Raw genomic sequence first — 25,843 nt, 5'->3', positions numbered from 1 at the left:
ACCGTTAGAAAACTACTCTCTAGTGAAATTATCACAATTGACTATGTAAAGTCAAAGGATAATGTGTCGGATCCATTTATAAAAAGGTATAACTAGAGAGAAAGTTGAAAGATCATCTAAGGGAATGGATTTACGGCTTAGGACAAATCATCATGGCGGTAACTCTATCTAGCAGACTGGAGATCCCAAGAGCTAGATTCAAGGAGAAAAACAAAGTTGTGACTGACGGTTCGGCATTGTCAACTAACTCAATCCATTCTCATGATGAAGACAATGCTCAGGAACAAGGATACATCATTAAGGCTTGTTATAGAGTTAATAAAGCTTAATGTTTTTAATGATTTGCTAAGTTTGGCAGATTTGACCAAATAGTGTATCTACGCGATAACACGGTTAGAAATCACCTATGTGAGTGTGAAGTGTAAGCCGCTTCAAAGAGGATGATTGTCAAAAGCCCATCTCTCTATACACTCATGAAACCAGGAGGTGTTCATGGCTGAAACGAACACAACCGTAAGAACCATAAACGGTAAAGGGTTAATTGTGTGACATATGGTTGTCTAGGTATACACCAAAGCTCGACGGTTCAAAGATATCGCATCTACCGATTGACCGAGTATATCCGACATATGTTCACTACGGAAAGTCCAAGGGGAAACCTACTTATCCAGATGCAATTAATTCTTGCTTGTAAAGTACACATACTTGTCCGTTTCTTTGTCTTGGAGTCATTCCCCATTCATGCGGGGGATTGTTGGGTTTTAAAAGGTGTGAATGGAAAATGAAGAGTTGCGACTTTTATGAAGAGTTGTGACTTTGATGAAAAGTTGCGACTTTTATGAAGAGTTGTGACTTTTATGAAAAGTTGCGACTTTTATGAAAAGTTGCGACTTTTATGAAAAGTTGTGACTTTTATGAAAGGTGGTGACCTTTCCGAAAGATTGTGACTTTTTCAAAGGTTTGTGACCTTTCCGGTAAGGCACAATAAGAACCTTTTCACACTACCCTTTGTTTTCTATAAATTGAGGGATTTCCTCTCATTTTAAGAACGATTTTCTGAACTACTTCTTCTACTACTAAATCTAGTATTCTAAGTGTACTTTACTGCCGTTGAGTGGCTCGCTGACACCAGCGTTTTGGGTATCAATACACTGGTGATTGAGATCATTCTATCCTGGGAGGACATATTCCAAATCAAACCTCGGATACTAGAGGGGAATAATTTCCTTAAGGGGACACTGTGCATTCAGTGGGCTTGATCTTCTTTCTGTTTTTCCAGATTCTGGTATGTGTTACAGATTTTAGATTTGTGAATTAATTTATGTTCTTCTGTTCTTCACTGGTTCATTAAACTTTGGTAACTTCGTGTTTCTGCAAAGTTTGTTGGAATCAGTAAGATTCTTTAAACACAGATTGACAACAATTCTTCTTTAAGAAAAAAAAAATATTTTGTATATTTTTTCTAATCTGTTTCTAATTCTAGTTTCTCTACAAGTTTTAATTTTCTAGTTGTGAAAATGTTCTTAAACTTTATTGTGTCTTACCAAGTTCTTCAAAGTTTTGTTCTAAGTATCTTAGGAATACAAGACGTAACAATGAGTTTAGCTTAAATAACACGGTGAGGGTTTATATAGCTGACCCTAACTTGTGTGGGACTGAGGCATAGTTGTTGTTGCAAAGTCTGGTTACTAAATATGAAGCGATCAAGACTCTTGTTAGGGAGTAACTCGTATACAAGAAGGTTTTCCGTTCCTGAGCAGCTGCATCCCAATAACTTTGTCAAGTTTTTGTGCTGGACGCTACTGATTATGTTAACCTCGTTATAAAAATCTGCAGCTCTGTGTTTGTTGTTGAAGAACAGCCTTTTGACAGCGATCTCTCTCCCGTCAGCCAAAACACCCTGCAACAAAATGCACCTCAGACTCTGTTAAATAGCCAACACTTCTGGTATTGCATTGCTGTTAAGATAATCACACTACATTCAGACATTATATACCTTATAAACTGTGCCAAATCCACCTTGCCCGGGCTTGTTGGCCTCATCAAATGAACCTGTGGCTTTGTCAAGTGTCGAATACTTGAAGTTCAAGCTGTTTTGATTAAGGATCTTCACTAATTTCTCAACATCATTTGCACCTAACAAGTTCAAATTTCCCAGGAAAAGCACGAGTAGGTCATAACGCCTCAAGTTAATTCTTGAAAGTTGTCTTCGGTACAGTTGTGTGCAAATCGCAAGATATATACTCAGCAATATATTGATATCTTAATGACTTTTATAACTTATTTTTGGCACAAAGTATTTACCTTCTCTCTTCTTCTGGATTTGTTTGTTCTTCCAGACAGCAAAACCAATGAAAGCAACTACTCCTAAAACGACAACGGAACTAACAACAACAACGACCANTAATTAGTATATTTTATGAATATTCGAAAATCATCTCAAAAAATTCTTTATTTTATTTGAATATTTGGTTTTAGTTTAGTTAATCAATAGTTTATATTTTTGAATTAAATAGTTTACAATTAAGTCGACTATTTTATTTCGTTAAGATTAAGAAGCTCATTAATTAATTTGTATCAATTCATCTTATTTAGTTTTTAGCCAAATCTCAAATTAAGCTCAAAATGGCTAAATTCTTAAATTCAATTGGCTATAATCTTAATCAAATGGGTCAAACTCTCAATTCCAATTTAACCTCTCTCTTACCTCACACTAACCCATTTGTGATAGACTAATTTGGGCCTTATTCCTTTTCAGCAACCCATCTTCTTAATTTCCAATTATACAAATAACCCAACCCACTTCTTTTGCAATCAGCAACCCACCAAATTAACCCATACAATACATACACATACAGCAGTAATACACGTACCAAAAGACCCCTGTACAACATCTTCAACCCAGAACCAGTCGCGACCCAGTCCAGGTCGTGAGCCCAGCAGCCAAATCCATCGCGCGTGGCCTCTCTTTTCTCCATCATTCTCTCCGTACCAAGACCGTTTCGAGAATGGTATAGGTGTCAAAATCTTGACGCCTCTATCGTCCTTCACTCAAGATTAAATGGCTGTGATTTTCAATCCGTTGAAGGGTGGTACGATTCAAGTTGGCAACCTGATCCTTTTGAAGGGATTCGAATTTTGAATTCAAAGATCACCCAAAAAACCTCTCTCGTTTCCCTCAATTAACAACCCTAGAACTCGTCTATAAATAGTTCCTCTCCCATCTTGTTAAGGGGTTTTTTTTTTTTAGGAAAAAATACAGAGAATAGCTTACGAAAAGGTAGTTGAATCCAAATTGAAAAATACACTCCGAATAGAGAACGACTTGGTTTCAGCCCAAATTCTTTTTTCGCTGTTCGTGGTCAAGGTTAGCAGAGTGGTGAAGTCGTCCCCTGCTCGTTCTCATCCCATTCGCTGCCCGGAAGAAGGTAACATTTCCTCCATAGTGTTTTCTTCCTCTTATTCTATTTACGAGATGCTTTTACTTGATATGTTGTAGTCTAAGTGATATATTTAGCTCTCACCTTATTTCTCTCTAAAACTGGTAGTGTGTATTTCGTTTTCGAGGTGATTTAATGTCTGTTTGAATCTGTTTTATCTGTTCTTAGTTCTCTTGAGCTCGTGAATGATAATGTTGTTTTGTCTCTATTTCTGGAAATGGTATTCATGTTTTGTTGAGTTCCTTTTTTTTAGCGTGTCAAAAGAATCACTCCACTGATTTTTTTTATTTTTAGGCACTTATTTTTTGAGTTTAAGTTAGTTAGTTCTCATTCTTATCGGTCGATATAGGTTTGTGTTGATTTGTTCGAGTCAACCTCGTTATCTTAGCCATTCTTCTGTTGCCTACTCAGTTGTGCATTTAATCTTGTGATGATCTTATTAAAGGCTTATTAGTTTGCATTTCACACGACTATGGCTATAAAACTTGACACTTGACTACTATTCACTTAAGTTATGTGCAAATAGTCTTGGTCACTGTGTATTTAAATGCATGGAGTCTTGTCTTAGTGTTCTTTCAAAGTGGCTCATACATGCTGAAATTTTTATGTTTAGATTAATTTCAGTAGTTTTAAGTTTCGATTTCGTTCTCTTTATTTCCTTCATTATTCGCTCCTAGAAAGGGTAAAAGAATTGGGTTTGTCTACAAAAAATATTTTTTAGTCCACATTGTGATTCTTTCCCTTTTCTTGCAATTTTGTTCAAAGTATCTTTATGTATCTTACACTTAGGAGTTTTGTTTCCTCTGCTTCTCGTGGTCCCTTCATTGTTTATCATTCAAAATATAAGAATAATAAGTCTTCATCAATTTCCCTTCAAATTACTGTTCAAGTGTTGTTTTATTAATAATGCCTGCTAGGTGTTAGTATTTTCATCACTTCATTTCATTCCTTAAATGCTAATCTCTTTATTTTACTTTATGTTTTGCATGTGAAACTCCATTCGAGTTCATTTTGAACTCTACTCTTACATATCCTTGAGTCGTTTTGAGTCATCCTCATATTTGCGGTGAAGGAGAAGCTGAAACAGGCTCCGGAAAGTTCAAAAACAGACATTATACCTGCTATATACAGCAGTATACACTGTTATACAAGTTGGGTGCAGCAAATACGTGGCCAAAAACATAAGTACGGGTTGTAAAAGTTGAAGTAGGTTATATACTTCCGATATACAGCCCAATATACATGAAATGGTGCCAAAATATGCGTCGTATACAGTCTTATACGTTCGATGTATACACAGAATTCAAGTGTGAAAAGAAGGTGAAAATGGGCCAAAGCCCAATTTTGTTTGGCACAACAGGTCCAGGAGGGATTGGGCCTAAAAGCCCAATGGATAGCAGCTGATTCTAATTTAAGTGGGCCAAAACCCATGACTGATAATTTTAGTATTAGGACAGGATTTGAGCCCATCAGAAATTTGGGAATTTGGGCAAAATGGCCCAAGTTCAATATTTCTTCCTTTATTTTGTCTATTTATTTATTGTATTAACTAACATTATACTTGAATTGGTTTTTTACTTAATTAAATTCCCCAAAGGAAAGTCATTTCTTCCTTTCTTTATGTTTAAATTAAAATATTTATATTTTTATTTATCACTTAGTTTTATTTTATTTAGTAGTATTGCAAGTTTGCAACACATGAATTATTTTTCTCAAAAACAACCTAATTTTAGGTTTATCTATTTCCAAATTAAAACAAAAGAGTTTTTTCCTTACTTAATTAATTTTCTAAAATAAATAAATAAATTAAATTAAACATTTTAGTCAAATCGCCGGTCAACCGCAAGTTAGCGGGCATTCCGAGGGCCTAACACCTTCTCGGAATGTACATTGAACTTCAAACCCTTTTATTTTCAATTGATTTTATCTGTTTAAATCTTTTGAAAACCTTTAATTTTTTCTTGATTTTTTACTAAAAATTAAGTGGCGACTCTAATATTTTGGAAATTCGATTTCTCTTAAACCATAAGTTTAATCGATTTTTCGAAAACTCAGTCATTTTCCCTTTACTTATATGTTTAAATAAAACAACTAAAAGTTTTTATTGATTACCGATGAATAATTACTACTTTAACATGACCAAAGCAGTGTCTGCTATTTTTTTTATATTCATGACTAAACTCTAACTAGAAAAAAGAAAAATTAATATAGGCTAGGCTTAAGACTTAACAAAACTATTCAATATTGGAGAAGACATTGTTGGCAGATCAGTAGTAGTGTAATTTTTTACTTATAAGATTGCAGATACGTGCAGTTTATTTGGCTATAGTATTCTAGTGTAACTTAATCTTGACAAAGATTTTGATATTTCTCTTGATTCAAATGGTGTGTATATATGTATTCCGTGTACACCTGCTGATGAGTCAAGCATGTTTTTATTTTTCGTTGGTATTGTGTATCATCTAGTCTTGCATTTGATTTCAAATAGCAAAGAATGGACAGTTTAGTTATAAGCCGTGCATTAATCTCATCCACTGCTTTCTTATATATACAAGTTTTTACAAATAATGATCTCTATTTCATTTAAATGTTCATGAAATCTCTTTTTTTCATAACTGTAAATTTTGACATCTTACTTGCAATCTACATATCTTGGAATAACATAAAGCACAATATTGACCGTAGAGAAGCAAGGGCCCAGGAAAGATAATCCTCTAGGTATTGCTTTAACCTTGGTTGAACACCTTTCTATTAATTACTAAACTAACTAATTATACATTTCTTCAGCTCTCCAATAGCTTTTCCTTGTAGTAATGCTTTAGGTTGTCTTCTTCTTCTTAAAGACTCTCTTGATCTTATTTCCTGACAACTATGAGTTAGGATCTTCTTCATCAATTGTTGCGGCATCAATTTTCTTTATCTTGTTAGGCGTCTGTGAGACAGTGATCAACTCAGTATCTTCAGTGGAATCCTACACACACACATATATATATATATAAGTAAAGATTATAATGTCAGTTTTGAAGAACTATTGCATTTATAATCATTAAATAAATGACAATATAAACAAATATTAATAATATATTATAAAATAACCATGAATTCACGTTCGTCAAGACTGACTTGGTTATCATTGAAATTTGGATCCTAAAAAAAGTATAAAAAAAATTATAATTTAGTTCAATCATAGGAATCAAACTTGATATATATTTGAATATAAAATTATACCTTGAATTGTCCAACTCCATAGGATATGCAGACTTATTTGCAGCACCAGTAGTCTTAAGAAAATACATATTTTTCAAAGTTTAATATAAAATATAGGAACAAAACGTACTAACATATTTAAACATATTTTAAACAGGTTAGTAGAACTTAAAGTTTAACATGCTTATAGTGTATACCTCAAATAAATCAGCAGCAGATTTTCCAATCATCGTTGTTGCTACCCCATCCCACAACATCACAGAAATTGTGCCAGTATCATCCAAAACTCTAACTTTTAGTTTGTACCTTTGAATAGTTAATTTTGTTAGATTATCGAGTTTGTATGAGACATATATAGAGAAATTTGAATTTTGGCCATACGGATGACTGATTCAACAAAACCACATTGTCTACAGTATAATTTGTCCCCCACTTCATCAACACCTTTTGCGCATTGTTTGCATTCTAAAAACGACCATCCACGGTCTATTTCAATATGAATTATCTTTGCCACAATATAATAATTCTCTTGCTGCAAATTTGTATTGTATATACATCTGTTATATTAAAAATAATGTAAAAGTTGTGTTGAATAAAAAATATATAATTAAGTACTTACATGCCTACAGTCAATCAACTTCTCAATCTCATGTACTGTAACACTTCCTGATGCCAACTCAGTAGCAATAGATTGATTCCTTTGTGAAGAAATTTGTGTAAGTCGTTGGGAGCTTTCTCCAGGAACAAACTTAATTCGTGATGAAAATTCATCAACTTGAGGAAGACTTGAATTGATATAAAGCTTGGAAGCATGCCAAGTGCTCTTCATCGAAATTTGGTATGCATAGTTAATAATTTGGTAAGAGTTTATTTATTGTGCAATTATCTTGAATAGCAAAGTAGAGATTTAAATAACCTCTTAATCGATGTGATCTAATCAACTGCATGACAACGACAATAGGCTTGTCATTGGACTCATTCAAATATGACTTGATCTGATCCACAAAGTCACCCCAAAAAGTTGTTGAAATGTTTTTATTCCTACATAATTTATATGGTTAATCATATGAATAAAAATAATGAGTTGTTGAAGCACATATTCATTGAATTGTGGGATGCGTACTCATAATCCTGTATGTCAATGTTAATGAACGTTCGGACACTATCATCTTGTTTGATAGACTGTACATCCCCATAACTCACAACTTCTCCAATGATATCTACAACAATAGTTACGACATAAATTAATACAAAATAAATAATGATCGAAGTCTGAATAAGGAACATATAAATAATGTTTTTAGTACCAAATAGTTCTGTGTTATCAAATTCTTGTGGATTTGTAAGCTGTGTATATGATTTAAATTTGAAGATAGACATACTGAAATGTGGATCCTCTATCTCCTCAACGACAGTCTTTTTTGTGAACATCAACTTAAATTTGTGGTCTTTGATCCTTAATTTCATAATAGTTGGACAAACCACAAAATTCTTAATAAAGTACAATCCCATTTCCTTAATACTTTCTCTGAAATTTGGGAATAGAGATCTGCCAAGACTCGCGTGAATGCGATCGCCCTACAGATACAATTAGTTACTTAATTAACACTCCAATTTAGTATATAACTTCTTAAAAAAATAATATCATACTTATAAAATATATTAAAAATACCTTTTCATCCATCATATAAGTGTTTTCCCAAAGCCTGACAATACGAACTTTTAATATCCAATACATTGACTTGCTATTAATTTCGCTAATGAAATCAGTCGTAGATGCCATAATTAATTCGTCCGTTCAATACAAAAGAAGTATGAAACAAAATAAAAACACTAATCAGCAAGAAGTGTAAAGAAGGAAAAAAGATGCATACGGCCTATATTCAGCAAGGAAGTCTATATATAGTGAGAGTTATGAGATAACTTCCATAAACGTGGAAGTTACAACAACGTGGGTATCCTCTGAAACCACTACGGTTAAATCTATCGCTGCTATTTTTTCTCTATTAAAGAAGCTTAATTAGAAAACCATAGAAATAAGTTAATATTGTATAGAAATAGGACTCTGTAAGTTACAATATAAATTGTGTATTTATTTGTTAAAAAGTGATATCAAAGATGATAAATGATAAATGTTGTCAAAAAAAATACAAAGATGATAAATAAAAATCATAAACATTCCTTGAATTATGTTACACGGTTTTAGGCTTTTAAGGAAAGAATGTGCATACACTAACTAAAAAACAGTAACTATTTTTAAACAATAATTATTATTTTTACTGACATAGGATTTATACTTATGGGATCATATATATTTTGGGAGTGTAATATTTATTTGTGTGTTGTGCAATTATGTGCATGTGTGTGTGCAGGGAAAAGAAGAATAAGAAATACGTGGAGTTTGTGGGATTTGAGACGTGGGGATGTAGTCATGGTGATCATAATTTATAAGGATAATCATCATTTCATCACAATGATTTACTGTCAGAATTTGAAATTATAAAACTGTAACAAAATATAACTATCAGTTTTAAAACTGCATTTTTTGGTGGAAACGTGAAAGTGAGTTTAATTTGACTTGCTAACTTCCCAATTTTAAAAATGATCATATTATTTTTAAATAAATAATTTTAATTAAATTTTAATATACTATATAACTATCAGTTTTAAAACTGCATTTTTTGGTGGAAACGTGAAAGTGAGTTTAATTTGGCTTGCTAACTTCCCAATTTTAAAAATGATCATATTATTTTTAAATAAATAATTTTAATTAATTTTTAATATACTATATAACTATCAGTTTTAATTAAAAATGATCATATTATTTTTAAATAAATAATTTTAATTAATTTTTAATATACTATTTGATTTTAAATGTTTCTTTGCAATTTGAATTTTAAAAAGCTGTTAAAAAACAATAACTAATTATTACCTAATAAACTAATTTTGTCATAAAACTGACACTTGTCTATCTACTGCGCTGCCACTTGGCATAATTATAGGCTAGACTTTCTTGCTTTTTAATTATATACAGATTACAGTAATCGTGAATTTGTGAGTTAATACATAGAGCCTGTTTGGATGACTTAAAATAAGTAGCTTTTAAGTCAAAAATAAAAAAGTCAAATTAAAATGACTTTTAAGTCAAAAAATAAAAAGTAGGGGAAGACCCCTACGTTTTATTTTTTAAGTCATTTTCAACTAATTTTAAGTCATTTTTTACATTGTCAAACACTTCCCAACTTATTTTAAGTTAATTTTTATATTTGTCAAACACTTCTAGAAGTCAAAAACTGAATTAAAATTAGATTTGACCAACTTTTAAGCCAATCCAAACACCCTCATACTTATTAAGAAAAAAAATTATGACATAAATTAAATAGTATTTTCCACTTTTATACTTTTAGTGATTGTCAAACTATTTTTAAAAAGGGAAATAATTTAAAGAAAAATCATAAATATGAGGAATTAACTCTCTTGAATTTATCATCTAAAAAATGTAAATAAAGGGCAAAAATAGAAAAAAAAAATCAAACATTTATATTAAACTTTAAAAAGTTCACTTATTTTGAATTATGAAAAAAAAAACTCCAAACAATCATTTTAACATTATTATGGAATAGAGGGAGTAGTTTTTTTGGAGTATAAATTTTTATTTTTATATCTTAAATTTTCACAAATTATATTCAATTATGACTTTCGATTTTAGAAAACTTGGGCTTCCCTAAATATTAATTTGATTAATTTATAATCAATTTGTATAAGAACATAAATTAAAAACTAATTCATTTTTATTTTTCAAGTGTTTTTCTTTTTTAATTACTTAATTTAAATAAAATATTATTTAATAGAAGTCATGAGACAATTAAGTAATTGTATTTTATATTCTAATTCTAGTCGTATTTTTTTTATATATATATATACATCTTTTGAGAAGATGAGATTCAAGTTTGTATAAAAATATATTCAAGTTCTCTCTATTTTTTATAGATCTTTCTGTTCTATATATTGGAAATAAGCAGCAACATTCCTATAGTAAGAAATCAAATTAAACTAACTCTAGAAAACTTATTATATACAAATTAGGATAATTCAATCCTAACTAGACATGAATTGAAAAAATTAAAAAAATAACAAATATTAAACAACTTAGGAATCCTACTCTTAACTTTGAATTATTATTCCAACATGTGGCTTTTAACAAATAACCGGTGATGATCAAGACACCTACTCGACAAACAATAATTTTCTCGGAATAGGAACCTCAATTCTCAATTTCTTACATAGTTGCAAATGATTTGATTGAGTTATAAATTATACATTTAAAATTAGCAACAACAGACATTGTTGCATTGTCTTATGACCTTTTATGAAAGTAGCAGGTTTGTTCATGCGAAGGATGTTTAAGAAAATTTAAAATAAAAACGTAGAAGTGCAATTTATAAATCCTAAAGCACGTTTGCTCAAGGTGTAAATATAAGCACCTCCTGGCGGTTTATAAACCCTAAGAAAAATAGATTTTTGCTCATGAATAGAGCCGGCCATCAATGGAAGCTTGAAATTACATTTAATTAAGGTGTTCTGTTTTGCCCTCTACAACTTATGAGTAGAGATACTTATTAATCTAGTTAAGCATATCTAAATCACTCTCTTTTTTTTTTCCGAACAAACTAGTTAACTCCTTTCTATATTAGAGATTTGGTCCATGCCCCCTTTTAAATTTATACCTTTTTGCGTGGACGAATAAACATGGTAAGGGCTCACAATCTTTGGTGATGACTTATGAAAAAAAACATAATATCTTAATCATTCATCAAGCTAAATATGGTAGCCACTAAATAATTGGAAGCCAAACAACATGATTTGCTACTATTATATTGCCACATGCCATCAATTTTTACCTGTGATCGCAGCCCTATTCAAACGGTAAGAGGTCTAGTGTCACGGACTTAGAGTGATGGCTAAGCTTCCGTGCGGCCCTTGACGGTTTACTCACTAATCTTTCAAGATCTTGTAAACTCAAGGAAGCCTTTTAGGACTTGGGTTGCTAAGAGAATGCTTAAGGAAAGTTTTGGAAAGAACAAAGAGAGCTTTTTGAAGAAGGCTTTGTATTGAGCTTTGGAAGATTGCTTACAACTTGCTTGGTGCCTTTGCAAATGGTGGCACCCCTATTTATACTACTCTCCAAGGACTAAAGTGTAATTAATATTTACATGAGAAGTCCCTAAACTTATTTACACTTTGGTCCTCTCTCTAGAGAATTCCACACTTTCTAGGATTTTCCAAACATTTATTGGAAAATATCTAGTCCCTTTCTAGAATTCTCTACATACTCTAGGACCTTCCAAAGCTTTCCAAGTTATTCTAGAGAATTCTCTAGCCTTCTTGAATAATCTAAAGGGTTCTAGAGTCTTCCGGAAACCTCTCCACAACTCTAGACCCTTCCGCCCCTATCCGGACGCAAAATTCTACTGCGAAGTGGCGGGACGTGACACTAGTCTAGTATATATATGTGATGTGACATATATATTTCAGCAAGTAATTTCAATTCTTAGTTGAAAATAGCTAGATATGAAATCTACTTCTACTAAAAGCAGCCAACAAGTGAGCATCATAAAGAGAAAATTATGAAAGTCGAAAACCTAAGTTTGTAAAAGGTAACATTACACTTAGTTTTTTCAGCATGGAATTTATCAATGAGAAACCATAATTCCCATTTTATCCCAACAAGTTTGACAGAATCTCATATCAGGAAGGAATTCCAACATAATCGGACGCATCAATTGATCATCTTGAACAATAGCTTGTATCTTGCTTAAGAAATGTCCGTGCGCTACTACTTTGCCCACCTGTGAATATATAATTTGTATGACAAGTCAAGCTTTTAAAATCAGAATATTCACCATATAGTAAAGAAGCATTGACCAAAATAAGCTATTTTAAAAACCAATTCACTAAACTAATACCTTTTTTAAATTTTTTACAAAAGTAGTATAAACGTACTTCATGGTAACGTTTTAGGTTATTTTTATTTTAAAAATTCAACAGACAAAAACTGACGGAGCTGACGACGTTAAATGAATAAACGTTACTGTGAGTAACGTTTTAGGTGTAAAACGTTACTCACAATAACATTTATTGAGAATCCAATCACATCAACCCTGCAAATGCAGAATCAAATCCTGCAAATTTAAAACGTTACTTACAGTTACGTTTTAGGTGTAAAACGTTACTCTATATGAACATTCCATCAACTTATGGAATATTCGAGATCTTGATCTTTAAAAATACCCAAGAGTTTCTGGGATATTTTGAGATGTCTTTTCAGGGAATTTAGTACCCTTTATATAGGCATAAACTAAGGTTTAGGGTTGAGTAGACTCCAAGAATTCTAATTGAAACTGAACACACCATCTAGCATTCCAATTCGAATTGAACACTACTTGTAGAGTCCGCAAAATTTCAATGTCTGCAAATGCTCCCAGGTTCAAGGCTTGTCGGAGTGTAGACTTGATGAAACTCAAAAATGAGGCTTGAAGTACTCATTCTTCCACCTTTGCAGCTTCAAATTTTCAATTTTGATTTAAGAGAGAAGAGATGAAGGGCAGATTTGGTCCTGCTAGGCGTGTCAATTTGTTTGCAACAAATTTTAAACATATGAAAAATAAATAAACCACAAAAATAAAATCTAAAGAAACATAATTTTATTCATCAAGATAGCGGATACAATTCTGTTCCTCCCTTGATTCTCCTCTCCTAAGATTTATCCATGATTCGAGGGCCGTTAGTGGCATATTTCTCGAACTAAGATGATTTAAATTTGACCTCTATATGAATATTCCATGTCTTTTGTGGAATATATCGAGGTCTTGATCTCTTAATGAAATTTTTGAGATGCATTTTAAGAGAATTTAGTACCCTTTATATAGGCATAAACTAGGGTTTAGGATTGAGTAGCCTCCAAGAATCCTAATTTGAGTTGAACACAATTAGTAGAGTTCCAATTCGAATTGAACACATTTTGTAGAGTCCCACAAAATTTCAATGTCTACAATGATGTACTTCCAGATGGATACAATGTGAATAAAGGAGATATGGTGGCATATCAACCATACGCAATGGGAAGGATGAGCTACATATGGGGTGATGACGCACAAGAGTTTAAGCCAGAGAGATGGATTGATGAAAACGGTTCCTTCAAGCAAGAAAGCCCCTTCAAATTTACCGTTTTCCAGGTCTGTACGTGATATATTGACAAATTGACAAGACTAATGACTTTCATTATTGAAGATAATGAATTAAAAAACATGTTTTGATGCACTACGTGCAGGCTGGGCCAAGGATATGTATAGGAAAAGAATTTGCTTATAGACAAATGAAGATCACTGCAGCGGTTTTACTACGATTTTTTATATTCAAGTTGGCTGACGGATCAAGGCCGGTCACCTACAGGCAACAAGACAATGATACAGCTTCATATAGCTGGAGGATTACATGTTCGCGCAATGCAAAGAATCGATCAAAACTGAAAACAGCCAAAAAGTATTGAATCTCAATTACTGCATAAATTGAGATTCATAATAAATAATATGCATATCATTCTGCAGTGTGAAGTGATTTTCAGCAAAAATAGCAATGCTGTAATTTTCTTATACCACAGTAAGGCTTTTAAAGAGTGTACTCGTCCCACAAAATTAACATGTGATATCTAGAAAAATCGTAATAATTCAGTTAATTGGTTACATCAATATATATTCAGTGTGGGACCTATGATATCTAAAGGCACAACCAAGTACTTAAATCACTCCCGATCACCTTGGGATCTGTGCAAAGTATTCAACAAAAATCATAAATTACCTTTTAGACTTATTGGAACTGCCAAAACTCAATTCCAAATTCATTTTCCCATTTTGTTGACTTTCACCAAATTAAACTTCAAATTTCTAAATTTCTAGATTTTTATTTTCTTCTCCAGTATGCATTTGATTGCCTCGGGAACCTGCCGTTGTCCCCAAAAGTCATTAATCACATTTTAAACTATGGAAAGTATATTTTAAAAAAAAGGTTCGATTACAATTTGAATTATAAAGTCATTATGCAATTTAAGTTCTTAAAAAAGGGGGTTTTTAACCTGTCTTATATGACTTCATATGATTACTTTGTGACTTAATTGTGTTTACATTAGAATTGCCACTTGTATGTGAGAAAGAAAAAAAAACTTAATTGTCCGTTTAAGAAAGAAAAACCTTTTTTGGTAACTCTTTAATTCTAATTTTTCACATGACATGTTTAAGGCCATAAGATTAAAATACTTTTTAATATATTTCACGTATCTTCAATATAAAACCACAAAATTCAAAAGTGTTCCTTATTTTTCTAAATTCGTTAAAACCAGAAAAACAAATTGAAATGGAGAAAGCATTATTTTTAATACAGCTGCAGTGTGGTAGTCCATTTATTCTCCTTGACTTAGCTTCTAGTAGCTATTGATTCTACGAAAGGCACGAACATGTAATCCTCCATCTATATGAAGCTGAAGCATAGTTTTGTAGTTCACAGGCTTTGTGTCATCACTCAATTTGAATACAAAGAATTGCATTAAAACTGCAGCAGTAATCTTCATGTTCTTGTATGCAAATTCCTTTCCAATACATATCCTTGGCCCAGCCTGTGTGAGTATGCATCCAAACAATAATATTTCACGTCAGATGTAATTTAAACTCGTGGTGATAATAAGATTATGTCGTTGGATGAATGCGTGCTACAATAGTAAAGTAGAATGAGTGTGATTTTAATTATTAATACATGCATGTATGTATATTTGTATACCCTTTTTTGTTTTGCATATGTGCGTGAAAACTTGGAAGTTAATTTGAACGTTATGCAACATATTGGAACATGATGTTAATAAATTTATATGTTTAGTGAACAGACTTGGAAGGCAGTAAATTTGAAGGGGCTTTCTTGCTTAAAGGAGCCATTCTCATCGAGCCATCGTTCTGGCTTGAATTCTTCAGCATCATCACCCCATAAGTATTTCATCCTACCCATCGCGTATGGTGGGTACGCTACCATATCTCCTTTCTTCACATTATATCCATCTGGAAATACATCATCTTGAAGGCAGACTTTGGCATTCTGGATTCATGAAATGTAAACCCCGTGTTAGAAATAGCAGGGGAATTTGAGATAAAGAAAATAAGTTGGAAGTATTTTTATGTTTACCACGGGAATGGCTGGATATAGTCTTATAGTCTCCGAAAGAACAGCATGAAGATAATGCATCTTATCTACTGCTTCTTCTTTCAGATTGGCCCCAAAATCTGAAATTGTTCCACTGCCTCCTTTCGTATTCGTTGTTTCTTTGATTTCCTCAGCCAGTTTTTCCTGCACATGTGGATACCTGCAGAGCATTAAAATAAACCACGAGAGTGTCGTTCCTGTTGTGTCTTTACCACCACCCATGAAGTTTATCAGTATATCTCTCAAGTACTTTGGATTCGTCGAAGAGTAATGCCAGAACCTTGACATAATGTTCTCTGCTTTCTCCTGTAAAATGTCCACAGTCAACAAATTAACTTAATTGCTTACAAAGAGGGCGAAAAGTTCAATTGATCACGACTTACTGTGGGATCGCGTTGTTGTGAAAGCTGTTCAGCTTTGCTACGGATAAGCTTATACATGTACACGTCTATGATTTCCATACTTTTCCTCAATTTTGCTTCAGAACCAAAATTTAGTGCCTTTTTTATTTTCCAGAACATATCAATGTATCGCAAAAGACTCATTTCACTCGCGTCATCAAGTGCTTTGATGAATCTGTTAGCCCCTTCTTCACATGAACCACATACACTGTCAAGTTCAATCCCGAAAGCAACTTGAAATACTGAATCCAAACTTGACTTCAAAAGTAAATCCTACAAAATAGACATATATGATGTTAAGTACGTAGTTAATAGCATGACATAACAGACATGATTTGTTTAATAAAGCTGAAGTAGCTCACTTGAATATCTACTGTTTCTTTTGAATTTGCGGATTCATCTAAGATGTTAGCAAGCTTTACTGCATTTTTGCTGAAGATAACACTGTTAACTTCCCTTATAACCCTTTTCGAGAACTCAGGGCTCGAAACTTTTCTCTGTTCTTTCCATTTCTCACCGTCTACAGTAAACATACCGTCTCCATAAAAGTCTTTTAGAATCTCATGATGGTAATCTCCCTGTACGAACATTTTTTAAAGTCAATCCATATGCTCATACCTCTTTCTGTCCCAGTTTATATGGCACAGTTCAAATTTTGAGAGTCAAACAGTTTAACTATATTTTACTATTTATGTGGATACTACCTTTCCATAGTTGTCGAAATTGGTTTTTAGAATGTACTCAATGTTAGCTGGATCAGAAGTGTAAATCTCTCTCCGAAATGGGCTCTCAAGTCGATAAGTCTTGTATTTTGCAGCAAGATCTGCCATGTGATCGTGGATACGATGAAAGTTTATGAGCTGCTTCGTCGTAGAATCAACAATTGGATGGTATTTATTTTTCCCTTTTTGCTTTGCTCCTAGTTTGCTCATGAAGAAAACTATCAGTACAAGAAAAGACAGAGAAATAGAAGGAAATGTTGCAAATATAGAGATTGGATTCATTGTTAGAATATCCATCTTATTTTTTGTGCCAATACTCAAAACATACATTCATTCTATTTATAGAGAGTATATGATGGATTGGATTCTCTTTAGCTTTGGAATTTTAAAAGACTTGTCTTTCTTGTTTTCTTGTTCTATGTGTATTTTTGTTGTCTTAACCAATATTTAATTGAAGGTGGGAAATGAGATCCTCACAAATTTGTCTATTTCATGATGATTTATGTGTAATAGAACAGCAATCTTGAGCTACTAAAGTTAAAAGGTAAAAAAATTCCTTCATCTGACGTCATTTCCTTCTTGATACATCCCAAAAAAAATCATGTGACATCTTTTCCTTATTGGTCTATCCCAGAAAGAATGTCATCTTACTATGATAAGAAACAATTTAGTTATAAAATCCTTCTTTTACTCTTAATGAAATGATTAACAATCATAGAAATATCTAAGAATTATTTTAAATCACAAATTTCAATAGTTTTCTTCTTTTACTTTAACATCGTGTCAAATCAAATAATGCCACATAAAATGAGATGGACGAAACCATAATAATGTCTTAGTGGTGGTGTATCAGCAAAAAAAAAAAAAGGCCTCAATACAATACAACTTAGCAGCTACTTGGTCATATCATCACCAAAAATCAAGAAGTACTAATAAAGAAATTAACTTTGTCATAATGTTGGCATTTAACACTTATCATGTTGAAGCAGAGACTTAGCCTTTCCAGGATGATGTTGGAAGGAATGAAATGATCATTATTTGAAGCATGTTTAGCAAGAAAGTTTGGTGTTATGTGTCCTATTAACTATTAAATTAAAGGTTTCTAAGTCTTCTTTCCAACACCAATAACCATTCTGTAAATGACAATAAAAAAATCGTAACATTACACATTTCTCAACAATAGCTGAATGATAGTATTAAAAATGGTCACTGAAAAGGGAAAATACTATCTTTTATAATTTCATAAAATGATAGAGTACATGAACACTGAATGTGGTAAGATCATTTTATGGTGGACAAGCTACAACAACAGTATAGGAGCTGGAGAATGAATCGAAGCAGAATAATTTAATTCAGTTCCGTTTTTGCTTCTGCTCTACTGGAGGCGGAAATAGAGCACGAAAAATCCATGCAGCCAAAATTGCTCCTATGAAGGGACTGATCCAATAAACATAAACGTGTTCCCATGTGTTGTGTGTATTGCTTAGGTAAGCCCAGCCAAATGCCTGCAAATCAACAAATAGTTGCGTGTTATGGGGGCGATTTAACAAATTGAGCAGGAAACACCAAAAAGAAACAAATGGCTACAGGTTTAGGTGAATTTCATAAACGGTCATATAATTCATTATGACTTTTTTCTTTCACTAAAGTCACGTAACTATGTTTTCTAATATAACACATTCATAGAAAATGAGGGTAAAATGAAAGACGTGGTTCTTGATTGAACTCATTCCCGGTCTTACGTTCCCCACATTGTAAACGAAGATACCTAAAAAACAAAGTACTATTTAATTAACACCGACGAAGAAGTTTGTAACTAGACTACAGGCCACAGAAAATACAAAAAAGTAATGAGAACATGTTTACAACTTACGAAGGGAAACAATAGAAATGTGATCAATCTTTAGATTAGACATATTTAGCTAATATTTGACATCTAAATCCATTTTCAATAATTACCTTATTCCATGATAGTATGAGGCAAATACAAGCATAATCAAGGTTCAATTGTTTAATGTTCATACATGGATAGGCACATTTTATTTGCACCATTCTTCACATCTCTGTTTTCCTAATAGAGAAATATTAGAGAAAGGGCATCCGTTTTGCGTTGGTCATCTCCTTTGGAAAAACAGAACAGCGATTTCTTATGGAAAGATTGAGATGCAGAGCAAAGTCTAAAGCAAGTTTCTCAAGACTACCTCAATTCATTCATGGTGTGATGTGGGGAAGCTACGGGGATGTAATATGGAGCCAAGACAACATTTCGGAAAATATTAAAGTTGAACAGTCAAAAAGAAATGCTTAACTAGGTGTTATAAATTCCTAAAGAAACTAGAAATCGAAGATTGTAGAGAGAGTAACAATTGTTCATTTTAGGGTGTATTTGGCACGAAGGAAAATGTTTTTTTCTAAAACCTAAGAGTGTTTTTAATTATTTTCTAGTATTTGGTAAGTAAGCAAACAACATTATCCTAAAAAACAAAGAGTTAATGTGGAATGCCACTTATGAAACTTGTTTTCATTACTTCCATTAGGGAAGTCTCTCTGAGTGTAACCACTGCATTAGCAATACCACTTGTTCTCTGATATCATTAACTTTAATGTGGACTTCTGAAATCGCCAGTCACAAGTCTAACCAATTAGAAGCGAAAATTAGGGGAAAGTATAGCATTGTTTTCGTGAACACTTGCAATTTATCACTAGGTTTGCGATCACATAAACTTCATGCATAGTTTCAAGCTAGAGCCCGAAAGAACACAGAATAGCTTCAAAAGAATATAAATGCATGTAGGTAAACTTGGAAGGATGAATGAGGATAGAGTTGGTTTTCAAAAGATTCAGACAGATTTAAAGTTCCCTTCCAGTAATGATTCTCCTTTAATTCACGGGGTTTCCTTATTTTCATGTTCAATAAGTTTTTACTTAAATAGCTAGAAGAGGAGCTGCTAAAGAAGGTGCTAAAAAGAAATAAAAGAAAAGAGAAAGTGGAAAAGAAGAAATCATAGAGCAGAAAATACGATTATTATTACACCCTCAATACAATCCCGAGATAACTAGTCCTGGAATATGTTATCCTGCAATTCTATCCCAACCAAATATGGGATAAACTCATCCTAAAATTAATACCATGATTAGTAATCTCTTATCCCTCGTAACAAACGAGCCCTAAGGGAATTAAATTCTGACTATTCTTACAATGGGGAAGTCGATAAATCTTCTAAGAGAGCCTTTTCAGATGATTTATGAAACTGAAGTTAGATTGGATGTTCCTTGAGAATTTTTTTTGAGAACTGGCACTGTTAGAAGTTCCTTGGGAAATTGCGATTGCATTCCTATCCTACTCATCTAGTTTATTGCTTCTAGTAAAAGTTCAAAATCAACCCTATCTATAAATTATAATTGTTTTTTTTTGACATATGCTATATTTATGCATAGACAAAGGCTGAGATCCCAGATATGTAAGTGAAGATCTTTCATAAAATATACAAATACTTAGATAGTTGAAAAAAATTTGTTATCAAAAACTTTCATTTTCTATTTCCCGCTCTACGCTTTGAACGGTCACTGGAAAACTAATTCTGTTCATCACTAGTGTCAACAGCTCCAGTCTAGAAACCGAGCGGCAGAAACTAAACAGTTGACTCATGGAGACAGTCAGATCAAAATCTATGAAAGAAATTACCAAAAACATATGTTTAAATGTATTAAATCATAAAAACAGTTCCATAAAAGAACAACATGGAAAAGTCAAATAATATATTATGTTCCAAGATGCAAGAAAAGGTACGCTACTTACATTGGCTGGATTCATAGAAGGTCCAGTGTAGTTTGAACCTGCAAGTACCAATGGTAGAGTTACCATAGTGAGCAACAAATTCTTGAGAAGTGTACTTTCCGGACCCCTTAGTACAATGACAAAGATCATAAATGTGATTACGAAGGTCAAGACACCCTCTGCAATAGCTCCGGTTTGTACATCCACCTTCAAAGCAGGCCCGTCAAGCATGTGGTGATAGTGTTTAGGCATAAGCTCCATGAGTGCTAGTGAACCAGCAACTGCACCTGCTACCTGTAATGATCAAAAATGGATTGGGCTTATTCTATTCACCTCCTTTTGTGTTATTTAAATTTCATTGTCAAATCAAACAGTTCTAGTTCTAGCACCAATTCGGTAGAACATGAATTTAAAAGTTTAGGGGTCGTTTTGATAGATGGATACGAAACAAGTTATTCATGTATTAATTTCCATATAACTTATATGACGTTTAGTAGGTAGACAGAAAAATAAGTTATTCAAATATAAAATTATTACACATTTGGTTGACAATGTAAAAACTCGCATAACTAATACATATATAAATTATGAGGAATTCTATGTATTATTTTATAGATAGAAGGTAAAATAACTAAATTCTGCATAACTAATATCTACATAAAATAACACACATTCACTCATGACAGGGGGTGACGAATAAGCTGATTGAGTTGAAATTGAAGAAATTAAAAAAAGATTGAAATAGAAATTGGGTTGGGTCATGATCCGCTCAAATTTATTTTGCGCTCAAATAGGCTAAAAATTAGGTTCGGCCATGATCCGTCCAATTTGACCGGCTTAATCTTAATATATTTAATATCAAGTATCAACCACAACTGAATTTTAACTTCAAGAAAATAAAAAAAGAATTTACAAATAGATAGATAAATGCTAGAAGATATAAAATAGGAACCTACGTACGCTGCACCAATGCAAATAAAGAGTCTTAAATGAGTTTGAAATAAGAGATTAAATTGAGTTCAATTGAAAATTCTTTTAAGATAGGTTAAGGATAGAATTGGTTGACATGGACCCAATTCAAATTATTTTGAACCCAATCCATGAAAATTTGATGAATTACCTAAATTTGGGTTCATTTTGACACACCTACACATAACTAATTCATATATTACTAATGCCTACTTAACTCTAACCAGCTACTCATTGCACCTAGCAACACTCTACCAATAAAATTCCAATGAAAAGGAAAGTAAAAAAACCTGAGCAGGACAACGAACAGCGGCAGAAACAAAAGAATCATCACCAAGACCAGCAGCATAAAATGCAGCATTTCCAGTTGGATTGAAACCAGCACCACCCAATACATCACCAAGAAAACCAAACACCAAGAAAATAAGAAAAACAATAAGGGTAGTTATGAAGAGGGATGCAATTTCATTGACAACACCAAAATAAGAAGCTATGAAATAAGTAGAAACCCCAATATTAGAGGAGCAGAAAACCCACAAAAACGTCAATAACCCATCAGCAATCGCTGATTTAATAACACCCATCTCTCTGTGTAAGCTAGTGCCGTTCGAAGAGAGGAAGGGGAGATCGGTAGACAAGAGTCAACTCCCAACTTCTACGTAGTACAAATACATACAAGACGACACAGATGGAAACGAAGGAAGATCCATGCTTGCTTCAATTTTGTTTCTATTCCTTTAAAAAAATATTACTCCATGTCTTTTTCTTCTTCTTTTTTTTTTAAAAATAATTTTTTAAGACTACACAATTAAATAATATTTTATTAAATAATATTTTAGTATATTTATTATATCTTTAGGTTGAGATTAAAGAATTTATATGTCTGTTTAACTTTTTTAAAATTTTGTGTCAAATCAAAATCACATATGTAAATTAAAATAGACGAACAACTAAATGAAGAGAGCCTAACAACTTTATTAAACTTTTTCCAAAATGACTTAATAATTTTCTAAATTGTTTTTCGAGAACTAAACTCAATTTGAGAGATTTTGGAAGGGATTTCGAGATTTCATTTATAATTTCTCCGTTATTTCATTGTTTAATTAGTGATTTAATTTGTGTTGGGGATTGAAATTGAGGGTGGGTGGGGGGACCCCAAATTGAGATTTATATAATTATTTCGATCTAAAGGCAAATTAACAACTCATTTTCACCGTAAGAGTTCCCCAACTTATGGGTGAACCAATTTAAAAGAAATTTCCAAATTTGACATAGTGGTTTGGGGTTTGACCTTTTGATATGATTTTCTGGCCGAACGGGTGTCTACAAAGTTGTAAACTCACCTAGATTATGTATTTGATCAAATTGGAAATATTTAAAGGTGTTGTGAAAGATAAAAGCCATAAATTGACTTTTTGTTACGATCCAAAAATTGGTGTTATAGAACCTATCTTATCCCACCAAAACAAAGAAATAAAAGAGAAAACAAAAAACTTAGAACAACATATTGAAGAATCCATACTATAAATAAAACATTCCCCAAAACTTAATGTCACGTCTACAAGTCACTAAATAATAATACATATTCAACAAGTCTGAATGTCTTGAATTCTAGAATAAAATAAAGTCATAATATATAAGAGTATGTCAAGTGTGTTGGAACAACTAACAACTACCTCACGTACTCCCAAGTGTAAGCCTAGACAGTGATGCGGGAGGATGATCAGGACAAATCAGGTCTATAGCCTACACAAGTGTAGAAAAGCTAAAGAGTGAGTACCAAACCAACAACATGTACTATGACCCTAAACAAAGTGGTGTGGAACATCCTCAACCCCGACACACCATCTGAACCTCCAAAATACTAGAACATGTACAAAAATCAAAATTCACTCCATCCAAGGAATGTTCTTGTGCTTAGTGTTGGTGCTAAGTTTTGACTTGATTTTCTTCTGTAAGAACAAGTGAATACTCCATTATCATTTATTTCCCAAATTGCCTCATCCAGAACCTCTTCCTAATACTGAAAAGTAGTATATATTCAGAATCTTCCGTACCAAAAGAGGGTGAACATGTTTTCTTACCATTGTCTCATTCCAGTGACCATTCACAAAAACTTTTATGTTGTTAGGCCTAGAATTGTCAGTTCTGTAGTTTGCTAAATCCCCATTGCCCAACCAGTCATCCCACCAAAAGTAGTGACAGCTCCTAAATGAATTTTCCACTTGATATGAGCCTCCATAAGATGTTTGTTTCTCATCATATACTTCCATACACTGACCTGTTTTCTCCTTTTTACCAACACGATCAGACATTTGACAATATTTTGCTCTTAAGAATTACCTCCACAATGACCTTTCAGTCCTGAAATTCCACCATTGTTTATATTTGAGGGATATGCAAACATCCGAAAGCTCCCTTACCCCTATGCCACCTTCCTTATAAGGATAACTGAGTGTTTCCCATGGAGCCTAATGATATTTCTTTCCTTTCTTTGTCCCAACCCCAAAAGAAATTTGCAGTCAAGCTTTTAATATACTCAATAGTAGTTTTGGGAGGGGAGATGCTAAAAGAATATGAATGGGAATATATTGGAGAACATGTTTCACCAATGTGACCTTACACCCATTGCTCGATTTGAGAGATTTTGAAAGGGATTTCGAGATTTCATTGTGAGGTTAAAGATCTAAACTTTTACTTATGATTTCTCCGCTATTTCATTGTTTTGAAAGTGATTTAATTGTGTTTGGGATTAGAAGGGGGGGGGGGGGTGTACCCGAAATTGAGATTTATATAATTGTTTCGATTTGGAGGCTAATTAATGGCTCATTTTCCCCTGAGAGTTCCCCAACTTATGGGTGAACCAATTCAAAAGAAATTTCCAAATTTGACATAGGGTTTTGGGGTTGAGTTTTTTATGTGATTTTCTGGCCGAATGGGTGTCTACGAAGTTGTATGTTCACCTAGATTATATATTTGATCAAATTTGAAATATTTAAAGGCTTTGCAAAAGATAAAAGGCGTAAATTGACTTTTTATCAAGATCCAAAAATTAGGTGTAGTGAAAGCTGTCTTATCCCACCAAAACAGGTCAACCTAACAACCTTCTACAAGGGTAAAAAATAGAAATAAGAGAGAAAACAAAGAACTAAGAAGAACAGATCGCAAAATCTATTGTATAAACAAAACATTCCCCAAAACCTGGTGTAACGTCTACAAGGTACTAGTACTAGAATAAAATAAAGCTAGACATAATATAAGAGTATGTCGAGTGTGCTGGCACAACTAACAACTACCTCACGTATTCCCAAGTGTAAACCTCAGGCACTGATGCAAGAGGATGATTAGGATGAATGGGGTCTGTAGCTTACACAAGTGTAGAAAAGCAAGCTAGTGAGTACCAAAACAACAACATGTACTATGACCATAACCAAAGTGGTGTCGAACACCCTCTACCCCGACACACCATCTGAACCTATAAAATACTAGAATTTGTACAAAAATCAGAATCCATTCCATCCTAGTAATTTTAATAGCAACATAGTGTTGGGTTTTAGGCCTTTTTCCCTTCATATGTAGATAAATAAAAGTCCAAGGTTTTGGGTCTTCCTTCCTTTCTTTTGGGGATAAATTTAGCCCAAATTTGTTTAGCCCACTTCTGCCCATAAGCCCAATATTATGGTGCATATGTAAGACTTTATTTTATGTCTTATTTGAATAGAATCACAAGATTTTGAGAGCAGCCATATAAAGAGAAAAGTGAGAGAGTGCAGATTTTCGCACAAACCCTTGCAACAAATTTCAGATCGTGATTCCCGCTTCCTTTCTTATCTGATTGAGCTGATTTTTGGACAGCTTGTTCCTTTCAACTTAATCTTTGATTGGGAACTGAGATAGTGTGATTTGGAGTCCTGTAGCTCCATATTGTAGCTCGTGAACAGTAGCTACAATTTGGGTATTTTAGCTCCCTTTGTTTCTCTAGCTTTTGGTGTTATCTTGTAGTTGTGTTGCTCATTGTTTGGCACTTTGTTGGTGACCATTTTGGAGAACACTTTTGTAACTCTTCTTGATTATAGTGGAGCT

The 25,843-nt window shown here is 33.0% G+C and overlaps 3 protein-coding genes and 1 long non-coding RNA gene across 4 annotated transcripts; 1 reads left to right on the top strand and 3 right to left on the bottom strand.

The window, feature by feature from the left end:
- Positions 1-1,710: 1,710 nt before the first annotated feature.
- LOC125861793 (uncharacterized) lies at positions 1,711-2,401 on the bottom strand. Its single transcript, XR_007445987.1, has 3 exons — positions 2,305-2,401; positions 1,997-2,136; positions 1,711-1,900 (listed from the first exon to the last, which is right to left on the bottom strand). It is a non-coding gene; the product is annotated as an uncharacterized LOC125861793 (long non-coding RNA).
- An 11,364-nt stretch (positions 2,402-13,765) lies between these two features.
- LOC125861569 (cytochrome P450 704C1-like) lies at positions 13,766-14,196 on the top strand. Its single transcript, XM_049541434.1, has 2 exons — positions 13,766-13,882; positions 13,978-14,196. The coding sequence occupies exons 1-2, from the start codon at positions 13,766-13,768 to the stop codon at positions 14,194-14,196; spliced, it is 336 nt and encodes a 111-aa protein (XP_049397391.1).
- A 927-nt stretch (positions 14,197-15,123) lies between these two features.
- LOC125861776 (cytochrome P450 704C1-like) lies at positions 15,124-17,223 on the bottom strand. The gene is made up of 6 exons (XM_049541642.1): positions 16,996-17,223; positions 16,654-16,869; positions 16,274-16,564; positions 15,873-16,196; positions 15,582-15,785; positions 15,124-15,315 (listed from the first exon to the last, which is right to left on the bottom strand). Exons 1-6 carry the CDS (start codon positions 17,221-17,223, stop codon positions 15,124-15,126), a joined length of 1,455 nt encoding a protein of 484 aa, XP_049397599.1.
- A 1,002-nt stretch (positions 17,224-18,225) lies between these two features.
- Positions 18,226-22,474, bottom strand: LOC125861785 (aquaporin SIP1-2-like). The gene is made up of 3 exons (XM_049541650.1): positions 22,051-22,474; positions 20,813-21,085; positions 18,226-18,518 (listed from the first exon to the last, which is right to left on the bottom strand). The coding sequence occupies exons 1-3, from the start codon at positions 22,342-22,344 to the stop codon at positions 18,366-18,368; spliced, it is 720 nt and encodes a 239-aa protein (XP_049397607.1). The 5' UTR covers positions 22,345-22,474; the 3' UTR covers positions 18,226-18,365.
- Positions 22,475-25,843: the final 3,369 nt, after the last annotated feature.

Source organism: Solanum stenotomum, chromosome 4 (genome assembly GCF_019186545.1).
Source record: "Solanum stenotomum isolate F172 chromosome 4, ASM1918654v1, whole genome shotgun sequence".
Taxonomy (NCBI): Eukaryota; Viridiplantae; Streptophyta; class Magnoliopsida; order Solanales; family Solanaceae; genus Solanum; species Solanum stenotomum.
Note: the sequence above shows the minus strand (reverse complement) of the source record. Positions and strands in the feature narration are given on the sequence as shown.

Excerpts from the sequence above, each read along its gene's own strand:
- LOC125861785 (XM_049541650.1), bottom strand. The coding sequence starts at position 22,344 with ATGGGTGTTATTAAATCAGCGATTGCTGATGGGTTATTGACGTTTTTG. Across the intron at positions 21,086-22,050 it reads CTGTTCGTTGTCCTGCTCAG|GTAGCAGGTGCAGTTGCTGG; the intron begins GTTTTTTTACTT and ends TGATCATTACAG. Across the intron at positions 18,519-20,812 it reads CTTCTATGAATCCAGCCAAT|GCATTTGGCTGGGCTTACCT; the intron begins GTAAGTAGCGTA and ends GTTGATTTGCAG.
- LOC125861569 (XM_049541434.1), top strand. The coding sequence starts at position 13,766 with ATGGGAAGGATGAGCTACATATGGGGTGATGACGCACAAGAGTTTAAG. Across the intron at positions 13,883-13,977 it reads TCAAATTTACCGTTTTCCAG|GCTGGGCCAAGGATATGTAT; the intron begins GTCTGTACGTGA and ends CACTACGTGCAG.
- LOC125861776 (XM_049541642.1), bottom strand. The coding sequence starts at position 17,223 with ATGAGCAAACTAGGAGCAAAGCAAAAAGGGAAAAATAAATACCATCCA. Across the intron at positions 16,870-16,995 it reads ATTTCGACAACTATGGAAAG|GGAGATTACCATCATGAGAT; the intron begins GTAGTATCCACA and ends ATGTTCGTACAG. Across the intron at positions 15,316-15,581 it reads TCAAATTTACTGCCTTCCAA|GCTGGGCCAAGGATATGTAT; the intron begins GTCTGTTCACTA and ends ATACTCACACAG.